We start from the raw sequence: 11133 nt of genomic DNA on the forward strand, positions 1-11133 counted from the left end.
GCCGCCCCCGTTTACCCTCCTTCGCCCCCTTCCTTTCCCCTTCCACCCTCCCCCCCCCCCCCCTCCCCCCCTCCCTCCCTCCCTCCTCTCCTGTCCTCTGCACCCTTCTGTCCAACCCACCCAAGTTCTTTCAAAGTTGCCGTTTATCCGTATGTTTGTTGCCCACAACATCTCATTTACTTGTGACACCCGATGTTTCAACGAATACAAGTGGAGAGGTGTGGGGGTAAGGAGCGGGGAAGAGTGTTCGAGGAAGAGGGAGAGTTGATGGGGAGGAGGAAGGGATGATGGAGGGGAGGAAACAGGGGAGGAGGAAGGGGAGGAAACAGGGGAGGAGGAAGGGGATGAAACAGGGGAGGAGGAAGGGGAGGAAACAGGGGAGGAGGAAGGGGAGGAGGAAGGGATGATGGAGGGGATGATGGAAGGGAGGAGGAAGGGGAGGAGGAATGCTCACATCGTATGATGGTTGCGGTTCAAGTAGTTGAGGACAGGCACTTCCTTTCCCTCCTCGCAGAACACGATGGGGAGGAAGACTTCGGTCAAGCTACAGTTGTCGACTTTGAAGACGAACTTCTTGGAGGTGTCGGAGACGCTGAAAAGAGCCTTGAGGAGGAGGTCAAGGAAGTCAGAGTGCGTCACGACGATGAGAGGAGAGCCCCTCTCCTCTGCTGGTGTCTCCACCACCCTCCTCTTGATCCACGACGCGAACTTCTCCGCCCTCTCCCGGTTCTGCTCCGCCGTCTCCTTCCCGACCAGCTCGTTCCATGAGCCCTCCTGCTCACCGCGTCATCCCCTCACTGCTACTTCCTCCTCCACCTGCTTCAGCAGTTCCGTGCGGCAGAAAGGAAAGCGCTCCCTGATTGCTGCAGCCGACAGCCCAGCGGCAGGGAGGTACTTGCCATCCTTCCACTCGTACATCCCCCCGACCTCGCACGCAAGAGGCGACACCCTGCACGGGATGCCGAGCGCCATGGCGATGGGCGCAGCCGTCTCGATGGCTCGGAGCATCGGGCTCGACATCAGCTCGCCTCCCTCCCCCAGTATCCGCTTGATGTGCTGCCCGGTCCTTATCGCTTCTTCCTTCCCTTGCGGGGACAGGCCAGGGTCTACAGATCTGGACGCAAGCCAGGTTGATGTTGCCTTGTGAGGAGGGAGGCTCGTCAGTGAGAGCGCACATGCTGGTGGATCGAACCTGTTCCGCAGTCAACCTCCCTTTGCGCATCTCTTCTTCCACCTGCCCCGGATACTTAAAGGTTGCAAGACAGTTCACGGGAGAGGACAAGCTGTGGTCATGACAACAAGGCATCTGTTTCTAAATGTCCCTCCCTCTTAATTTCCTTCTCCTCCTCCTCCTCCTCCTCCTCCTCCTCCTCCTCCTACCAACAACTCTCTTACTCTGACTCAGTCCGACAAGAACGTTGCAGTCCGCAAGCATTACCTGCAGTTGGATGCAGTTGTTCATGGACTGTGCATGCCTGATGAGAATCAGCGATCTGCCTGCCATGCTCGCCGCTGCCTCTAGGCGGAAATGACGCCGCCATCCCGCTCCTGCTCGAAATCGCTGCAGCACCATGCTGGATTCTTTGATTTAGCGTTGATTGCGATGTTTTCACATTAAATTTAGCCATTTGCATTAAACATAAGAAACAATTCTCTATTTAGTGCTAATGTGTAACCCCACTTTGTTGCAGTACACCCCCTGAACATTTTTGTACCGGTACTTTTCTCTTTCACTACCCCACATTTTCATACCCAGTTCTCATTATTTCACATGACCACCCCTTCAAAGTCCTCACCCACCGGTGTGATTCCATAGAACTCATCGAAGCAAACCTGCTTCCCAGGGGGGTCCTAGGTCTTCAGATAATGGGGTGATGGGTATGACCGGTTATACTGATGTGCTATTTGACCCGAAATTTTCATTATAAACAAAGGGGTGAACAGAGGACCTGGGATATTTAGTGGGTGGGGGTACTGTTAAAGGGGGTAGCTGGAAGGTGAAACTTGCCAGAGCATGCCGGAGGAGATTTTTATCACAATGAAACGAGGGGAGGAGAGAGGGAAGGGAAGGAGGAGGAGGGGCAGGAGGAGGAGAGAGGAGAAGGATCAGGGTCAGTATCAAGAGCAGGAGCAGGAGAAGCAGGAGCAGCATGGAGGAGGAGGAGGAGGAGGAGGAGCATCAGCTTCAGCAGCAGCAGCAGCAGCAGCAGGAGCAGGAGCAGGAGCAGGAGCAGGAGCAGGAGCAGGATCAGGAGCAGGAGCAGGAGCAGGAGCAGGATCAGGATCAGGATCAGCAGGAGAATTTCCAGGATCAGCATCAGATGGTTTCCAGGCTATGGCATAACTAGAACATCAAGACTGTACTTTTCCACCAGCATCAGCCTTGACTATGAGGAATACGGTGCCGATTATGTTAGAAGTGGCGGAGGCTGTAAGACCGAGCGAATCGATGACACGATTAATACCATGAAGTGCAAGATGGCGTCAAGGGAGAGTTTGAAAATGCCACAGGAGATCTTGCGAGAGGGAGATGAAGTGATCGATGAGGAATGGTGGGGTTTGTTGCCATGAACTAGAGGACGAGGTCGAGGACGTGGGAGGGTGGGATAGAGACATTGTTGTTGGATCCGGAGATTCTTGATGGCGAAGAATGTTCGAGGTTGTGCGGACTTGGTGATAGATGCATGGCAGGTTCACTGTCGGCCTGCCGAAGGGTCAGGGAAGATGAAGGTGATGAAGAGGAGGTGTTTCTGATGTTCTTGTTGTGATCTCCGACGAGCAGGCGGTTTGCATCGCCTCCCTGGCTCTGCTGCTGGCAACGAGTGGAGTGCTGGCGGAGAAAAATGCAAGCTGTCGCGAGCTAGGATTCACTGAAACCCTGGTGTGCTCCAAATGCACAAGGTGAGACTGCTGCTGGAGGAGAACAGCAGGAGGGGCAACATGGCAGAGGAGGAGGAGGAGCAGAGGATTCAGGGAGCCTGACGCGTTGGGCAGGCTGGAGGAAAGCATCAAAGACACAGATCTAGTCTCCGAGTGTCGATCGTGCTGTAGCGAGGACGTGGACGACGCGTCTGGTCTCACAAAGGCCGCCTCCATGTACCTGATATGATGTTGATCCCCTGACATGACGTAGATTGCAGTGTGCTTGAGATCTGTGAATGAAAGAAAGCCGCCTTCCCTGATGTCGTAACATTCATCGATGAGAAGGTCTGGGAACTCTGAAATGCATCCAGCTAGGGAAGAATATTGACACTGTTGACAGGCGAAACAATTTCCTAAAGTTAGCGTCAGATACCAGCGTGGAGCTCCTCCAACTCTGGTAGGGAGGAGGAGCGGGAAGGAAGTGAGAAGCACATTCAGTGTTGAACGGTGGTTGCAGTACCTCAAGGATGAGAAGGGAGGAGAGATCGACAAGATTCGAATCGACAGTTGGAACACTGACACGATCGTTGAGTTCATGAAGGTGAGCCGAGATGAAACTTGTTCTCGTTTCCTTGCTCCTGTTCTGAGTTGTTCTTTCAAGGAACGCTTGGCGTAGATGCTGCTTTCTTTGCAACCTTTGATTTTCCATCTTGTAAGTGCTGCAATCCGATCTGCTTTCACACTCGATGATACTAGGGCATCTTGTGATGTTGCTGACTTGACATGTCCCATAGAGTCTTACGTGATGAGGCAAGCACAAAGGGAAACCCAGTTTGTCTCGGAGAAGGAACAAGGTGGAAGATCAGTCCTAATCGTATCGCCCTTCAATTAACACTGATGAGGCGGTGATCATTGAAAGTTTTTTTACTTTCCATTTGTTCCAGTGGCAAAACTTTATTGTACTGACCCGGCCCTGCCCGGCCGCCGGGGCCTCAGTGCCCGGCGCGGTGAAACTACTAAGCGGCACCGCCGGCCGGGCCCGGCGCGGCAGTCGGGGGCCGGGCCGTCACATTGTCGCGGCCTAATCTCAGTGAACGGTGCTTTGAGTAAAGAACGGTGCCGGGCGACCGCCCGGCCGCGGCGCCCGGTCCGATCCGAGTGAGCCTCCGAGCGGAGGCCGGCGCCGGGCCGTGACGGTTGTGGCCCACTGGCGGGCGGCACCGGAGCCTCCGATGGCCTTGGGAACCGTGCCAGGACGGTGACCGTCGCCAGCCAGGCCGCGGTCTTTGAATGACAATCCGATCTGATCACGCGACCAAAGCAGACCCTCGTGACCGGCCCCCTTCCCACCGTACCCTCAAGCCCTCCTATGTGGTGCCAGTGACCCGTGGGCACTCCCCCGCTACTTGACCGTCATGCCTCGGTCTTTTTTACTCCCGGTCAGCACTGGATTTTACCCCATTGACCCACCCCTCTTTGTATCCCCAGGGGTTCTCAAGAACCCCTTCTTGATAGTCTTTTTCAAGGTGTAATTAGTGGGTAGGGGTAGCTGGTCTTTGCAATCGTAGAGGAAAGCACCACCCCACCTCACTTTCCCCCTGTCAAAGCACCCCACCACGAGGCCTAAAAAACAAGTCTACTTGCAGTGGTCTTACGACTCTTTCTTGGTAAACTCAACTTCCATCCCCCGATCTGCGTACCCCTGCGTATTGGACCCCCTAGCTCATCATGCCGCGAATCACCCGTCCATTTCCCCTTGTTGACATTAGAAAATCGGAACAAATAACACTACCCCTGGGGATATTACCCCACAGAGACATCCCCCATCGTTAAAATGCATTTCGACCCCTTTTTTCTTTTTTTCTGTCAGCGACAGGATGAAAATACCTGTTTTGAAATCATGCACGAGCCATCCTAACTGATTCTGAGAGGGGTGTAAAAGTTGGATTCGCTGGCATAGCAGGGGTGGGGGATCCAATTAAGTTACCCGCACAAGAGAAAACCTCTTTAGGACAGGGGTAGGGTAGTATGACGTGTCCACGTCAAAAATTTGGAGGCAGTTTGCTGACTAAAATTTGATGATTTTTGGGAAAGAGGCCCCGAAACGTTGCAGTTCAGGTACTTGTTAAAAACTATTTTAGCGCTCCCATTCCAGTACGTCGTAACTGACACCATGAGGGGTTAGATTGGGGGATCCAACTAACAGGGGTGGGTATTTTGAGTGATTTTGGTGGTAGGGGTAGTATTGTACTTGGGGTGGGGTGATCAGGACTTGTCTTTATACTGGCAGACAGTTGATCAAGATGGTGATGGGTGGGTACGTTTTGGTATATTTGGGGGTAGTCCTTACAAGAGGCCATTCAAAGGTTCGTTGAAACCTAATTGGGGTAGGGTGATCATCCTAGATGGAATTTCGACTTGTTTCTTCTGGAAAACAACCCGGTGGTCATGGATTGTGATGGGGTATAACACGTGGAGTGCATGAAAAACAGGGGTGCTAATTTTTCACTACCGGTGTGGGCTCGACTATGTTGTGGGGGGTGGGTGGGTGGATAAGTGGGGGAGACTTGCAAGGAGTTTTTTTATGAGAGGTTTCTAGAGACCGCAGAATGATGGGGTGGGTGTAGGAGAAAGGTCATTGTGAACGGAGGTGGGGTACACTAACATTAATTTCAAGTTAACTTGAAAGTCTGAAATGTACACCAAGTACCGTGTGTTGAACCATATAAAGTGGGTGGGGTGCATTAAAATGTTTCAATAATTTACTAAAATTTGTCAGTGGTGGGGTGGTCAGAGCATTGGGGGTGGGGCGATTGCCCAGGGGTGGGTGTGGAGGCAAGGCGTCGAGCGGCGATGCAAGGCGCGCGTTCTAGGTGCAATGTGCGGTCGGATCAAGATGGAGGAGAGGAGGAGAGGAGGAGAAGCTGAGTAAAACTTCAAGATCACAGAGGAGAGAGAACTTAAGTGCTGCTAGTTGGCAAGGTTTGTGAGCGTGAGATAGCTTGCTCGAGGAACTTGCTGATTCTAGAAACTTGCTTTGCTTGTACAGGGAGCTTCGACGGTAACTTGGAGCCGCTTCGATGAGTTTGATACACTGCGCCTGTGAGAAAAGTCATTGTATACCGAACTTTTCTGCCAAGGATGAGCTGATCGTTTCGCCAAACTCTGTCTGTTTGGATGCGATGGATCAGCATGTCGACTTCCCCTATTTGGATGAGGCCAACAGCCTCGAGGAGATGTCGAAGTCGGAGACCTGCGACAAGCACTTCGAGTACAATCACGACATCCTCCGCTTCATCCCGCACTTCCTGAGGAAACCTCGCATCTTCAACAAGCACCCCATTGAGGATGGTCCCTGGTGTGAGAAGCGCAAATGCGCCATCATGTTTGCCGACATTTTGGGATTCACTGCACTTACCGAGGGCCTTGCCAAGAGGGGAGCGGAAGGAGTGGAGAAGATCACGCAGATTCTCAACACGTATTTCAGCCTGCTCATTGACATAGTTCACAGCAATGGAGGGGATGTGATCAAGTTTGCGGGGGATGCTCTGCTGGCCCTGTGGGATGCCTCAGACGACGATCTTCTCCTGTCGACCTGCAAGGCGGCCAGCTGCGCTCTTCGCATCCAGGAGGAGCTGTCGAGCATGACGAGCCAGGATGGAGTGAAGCTTTCTTTGCGCATCAGTGTCACCTGCGGCGACCTGCACATCGGGATTATGGGGGGTAACAATGGAAGATGGGAGAGTTTTCTTACTGGGAAGCCGCTCAGAGAAGCTGGAGTTGCGTGTGAGAACTCTTTGCCTGGAGATGTCATGATATCATCGGACGCGCAATCTTTGCTCGAGTCGATTTCTGTGTCTGTCCTGTCCTCGGGAGGGTTCTTTCACCTCAAGTCGATTTCAGCTCGCCCTGAATCAATGCAAGATCTCGACGATTACATGTTTGAGGACGTGCCAGCGAAGCTAAAGAACTTCATTCCTGTCGAGTGTCAGGCTCGGATCGACGCAGGGCAGCTGGGATGGCTGAACGAGCTTCGCCGTGTCACGGTCGTGTTCGTGAATCTCCCCAACATGAATGAGAACGTGTCCATGGTGGAGGCGCAGCAGATCTTCATTGATCTGCAGGACATCCTCCACAAGTATGGCGGAAGTTTGAACAAGCTCAGCGTTGACGACAAGGGCATCAGCCTCCTGGCGGGGTTCGGCATGCCGTCCATGACGCACGGTAACGATGCAGCCAGGGCGGTCTTGGCAGCTCTTCAGATGCACCGGCACGTAAGCATGGCGCAGTGGAGATGTAGCATCGGCATCGCGACGGGGAAAGTGTTCATCGGGATCATAGGGAGCGAGCAAAGATGCGAGTACACGATGATAGGGGATGCTGTTAATTTCTCGGCCCGGTTGATGCACCGGGCCCGGGGAAAGATCCTGTGCGATACCAGCACTAAGAAGGTCTGCAAGGAGGCGGTCATCTTCGGAGAGCCGCTGGTAGAGACGATCAAGGGGAAGGTGAGAAGGGAAGCTTGTCATGCTGTGCTCGTCACTGACTGGCGATCAGGCCGGGCTGTGTGAGCTGTGGCCCGTGATTCGGCAGCAGAAGGTGACCACAGGCTCCAAGGTGAATTGCTCAGGGAGCATGATTGGAAGAAAGGAGGAGAGGGAAGTCTTGGCTCAGATGGCCTCCGACATTGCGATGGTGAGCAGATTTACAAGTTTCTCCTCCTCCTGCATCTTTGATCAGTCTTCAAAGCATTTTCTCTTCTCTCCCTCTCCCTCTCCCTCTCCTTGGTCTCTGATGAGGATTGCTTGCAGCAAAAGGAGAATGTCAACAAGATCATCTTCGTGGGGGAAGCCGGCCTCGGGAAGACCAGGTTGGCGACTGAGTTCCTCAAGATCGGCAAGGAACGCGGACTCAACTGCTTCCTTGCTTCTGCGGATGAAGTTCAGATCTCGACACCGTTCCATGTAAGCTTGCCCATGTGCTCGCTTGATGTCTCCTGACCGTCGCCTCCAGCCATGGCGAAGTATCTTCCAGCACATCCTCGGTGTCGACGAGTTCGGCATGGCGGGGAACGAGTTCAACCGAAGATACAGCGACTCTGGCTTCAAGGCCGATCATCAGGCGATGCTCAAGGAGAAGCTGACGGTGATGGGGCTTTCGGAAGCATTTGTCAAGCTCACCCCCCTGCTGGACTCTGTCCTGTCCATCGGGCTCGAGGACAACCAGAGGACGAGGAAGATGAGGGGGGAGATCAGAGCAAAGAACACTCAGAAGTTCCTGTGTGAGATCCTCCGCCTCTACTGCATGTCCACGTCCTTCGTCCTGGTCGTCGATGATGGGCAGTGGTTTGACTCCATGTCTTGGGCGCTCATCTCCCTTGTCTCCAAGATCGTCCCGACGTTCCACGTGGTGCTGTTCACGAGGCCGATGCCGTCCCCTCAGCCGACAGAGTTCAAGAACTTCGAGATGACGTGCACGAGGTACGTCCTTCAGTCCATGACCGACGAGGACTGTGTGCAGCTCGTCGTTCAGATCCTCGGAGTCGACAAGCTCCCCTTGGCGATCGAGGACCTGATCCGGGACAGAGCTCAGGGCAGCCCTCTCTTCAGCTCCGAGCTGGCGCTCTCCCTGAGGGAGTCGCTCAACGCCAGCGGGGAGAATCTGAGCAGTCAGCTGGACGAGTTGGACCTGTCAAACTTCACCGTCTCCGACACGATCGAGGGGCTGATCACTAGCAGGATCGACAGGCTGACGGCGTCGCAGCAGCTGACGCTCAAGGTGGCCAGCGTGATAGGAAGGGAGTTCGACTTCCTGCTGCTGATTCAGATCCATCCAACGGAGAACGAGTCCTCGATCGAGAGTGACCTAGACGTGCTGAGGTACCACGAGCTCATCACTCCCTGCCGGAATGGAAGAGAGACTAGTTACATCTTCAAGCACGCTGCCATCCAGGAGATCAGCTACTCCCTCCTACCCGAGTCCCGCAAGATCGAGCTCCACTCCAGGGTACGCTTCCTCCTCCTCCTCCTCCTCCTCCTCCTCCTCCTCCTCCTCCTCCCCTTCCCTTCCTCTTCTCCTCAACCCCCCACCCTCCTCTCCTTGTCGTCAGTCCTTGCTGACCTCTTGCTCCCCAGGTCGTAGAAGTCCTCGAGTTGCAGCACGGCAACGTTCACATCACGCTGCATCCCATCCTCGCTCAGCACTGCGAGAAGGCGAAGATCTGGGACAAAGCCCTCCGCTACCTCTCGAGCTCAGGAGGAGAGGCGCTAAGGAACCGTGCTCACATCGAGGCCATCGACTGGTTCAAGAGGGCGCTGCATGCTCAGACGCTGAGCAGTGCCATGACCACTGAGGAGAGGGCGAGTCTTTACCAGAAGCTGGGAGAGGCCCAGTTCCTGACGGGCGACTTCCACTCGTGCCAACTGAGCTTCAAGCAAGCACTTGAGCTCGTCGGCCGCGCCATCCCTTCCTCCCGCCACGGCTACTGGCTGGGCTGCGTCAAGGCTGCTGTGGAGTTTGTGCTGATATGGCTGTTCCCTCGGCTGTGGAGGAGGGGGACGAAGGAGGGTTACCTACACCTGATCCAGATCTACGAGCGGCTGTTCCACTTCTACTACTACCTGGGGAACCCTCTGAAGGCGCTCTACTTCACCCTTCAGATGTTGAAGGTCTCCGTGCTCAAGGAAGCGACTACCTGCCGTCGCCTCTCTTTCACCTCCATGCTCGGCCTCGCCCTGCAGGTGTTCGGCATGCGCTCGATTTCTAGCTGGGTGATCAAACAGAGCCTGGAGGGGATCAACGCGCAATCTGACGTGTCGTCACAAGCGAAGATCCTGCTGTGGGGAGGCGTTCACAAGTTCTCGCTGGGGAGGACGGACGAGAGCGCCGTGCTCTTCAAGCAGTCGCTGGAGTTCGGAAGGAGGATAGGGGATCAGAGGACGGTGGACGAGGTGTCGTTCAACTACGGGCTGCAGAAGTACATGCTGAACCAGTACGAGTGCGCCAAGTTATGGGCGCAGAAGATAAGGACGTCGACGGAGAAGAGAAACAACTGGCAGGGGGAGCTGTGGGGCCTCTGCCTTGAGATTGCATGTGAAGTTCGACTGGAGAGGCTGAGCAGAGACGCTCTCCTGTCTCTCCTGTCCCGCCTCGCGGACCACCTCAGGTTCTCCAACAGGGCCATCCCCTCGGATACCCTCCTGGGAATGTCGGTAATGGCCATGGGATGGCTCAAGGTCGGGGAGAGGACAAAGGCGCTTGCTTGCTGCTCGACCGTTGGCGCGATCCTCAGGGACTACAGACCTGTGTCGATCCATACGTCTTGGGCTCTCATGACGCTTTCGGGGGTGGTGAAGCGGCTGCAGGAGGGAGAGGAGGGGAGCAGGGAGGAACTGCAGGAGCTGAAGAGAAGCATCGAGCTCGTGCTTCGGCGATCGTTGAGGAACTTTCAGATCCTTACGATGAGGAAGGAGGCGGTAGAGAAGTGCTGAGAGGAGGGAGAGGGACGAGGAGAGAGCGAGTGTATGATAGCAGAGATGTAGCATACGGAGGGGATGATGTAGATTTACAATGAACGCTTGAGAGCGATCTGGAACCTGAGGATTATGGTACAGGGGGAAAGGAAGGACCAAGGGAGTTGGGGAAGGGGAGGGGAGTGGAGGATTGGGAAGGAACCGGAAGAAGAGGAGGGGGAACCGGGGAGGAGGAGGAGAGCTTCATTCGAACATGCTCTGGAAGCGAACATGCGCGTTGACATCTTTCTTCATCTTCTTCGCCCTGTCAACGTCCTCCTCGCTGAGGTGCGTCCTTCCTGCCGCTGGGATCCACTCGCCGTACCGCAGGATCGCCTTGATCTGGACGAGGGTGAGGGGATGATCGCATCCAGCACTGCAGCTTACCTCGCTCTCCTCCTCCCTCCCTACACCCTTCGCATCCTTCCTTCCATTCTCCTCCTCCTCGTCTTCAGACAGCCTCTTGCCTCCCTCCTCCTCCTCCTTCCTCTCCTCCTTCTTCTCCTCCTCCCTCCTCTCCGACCCTCCTGCCCTTGCAAGGCTCCTGAAGTCCCTCCCCCTGTTCGCATGCTCCATCACTGCAAGCTGCCACCGCACCACAGGAACTCGCTGCTCCCTGCGTGACGTCAGCTCCCGCTGCTCCCTCTCAACGTCCATCAGGTCGAGAGTCACTCCTGTCTCCACCAGCACAGTAGCTACGACGTCGTTGACCGGCGTGTTGCGCAGAAACTTCCTCCTGCTCAGCTCGCGGTGGAGGTGG

General features: G+C 55.0%; 3 protein-coding genes across 3 annotated transcripts; 2 read left to right on the plus strand and 1 right to left on the minus strand.

The window, feature by feature from the left end:
* Positions 1 to 450: 450 nt before the first annotated feature.
* Positions 451 to 1020, minus strand: GUITHDRAFT_143970 (hypothetical protein; the record flags this gene model as incomplete). Its single annotated transcript, XM_005825703.1, has 2 exons — positions 451 to 774; positions 817 to 1020. 2 exons carry the CDS (start codon positions 1018 to 1020, stop codon positions 451 to 453), a joined length of 528 nt encoding a protein of 175 aa, XP_005825760.1.
* A 1620-nt stretch (positions 1021 to 2640) lies between these two features.
* Positions 2641 to 3538, plus strand: GUITHDRAFT_115110 (hypothetical protein; the record flags this gene model as incomplete). Its single annotated transcript, XM_005825704.1, has 7 exons — positions 2641 to 2730; positions 2783 to 2901; positions 2995 to 3074; positions 3170 to 3207; positions 3263 to 3319; positions 3380 to 3463; positions 3524 to 3538. The coding sequence occupies 7 exons, from the start codon at positions 2641 to 2643 to the stop codon at positions 3536 to 3538; spliced, it is 483 nt and encodes a 160-aa protein (XP_005825761.1).
* A 2677-nt stretch (positions 3539 to 6215) lies between these two features.
* GUITHDRAFT_96868 (hypothetical protein) lies at positions 6216 to 10460 on the plus strand. Its single transcript, XM_005825705.1, has 5 exons — positions 6216 to 7370; positions 7435 to 7557; positions 7674 to 7826; positions 7876 to 8868; positions 8997 to 10460. The coding sequence occupies exons 1-5, from the start codon at positions 6246 to 6248 to the stop codon at positions 10350 to 10352; spliced, it is 3750 nt and encodes a 1249-aa protein (XP_005825762.1). The 5' UTR covers positions 6216 to 6245; the 3' UTR covers positions 10353 to 10460.
* The last annotated feature ends 673 nt before the right edge of the window (positions 10461 to 11133 follow it).

The sequence above is a fragment of the Guillardia theta genome, assembly GCF_000315625.1.
Source record: "Guillardia theta CCMP2712 unplaced genomic scaffold GUITHscaffold_81, whole genome shotgun sequence".
NCBI lineage: Eukaryota > Cryptophyceae > Pyrenomonadales > Geminigeraceae > Guillardia > Guillardia theta.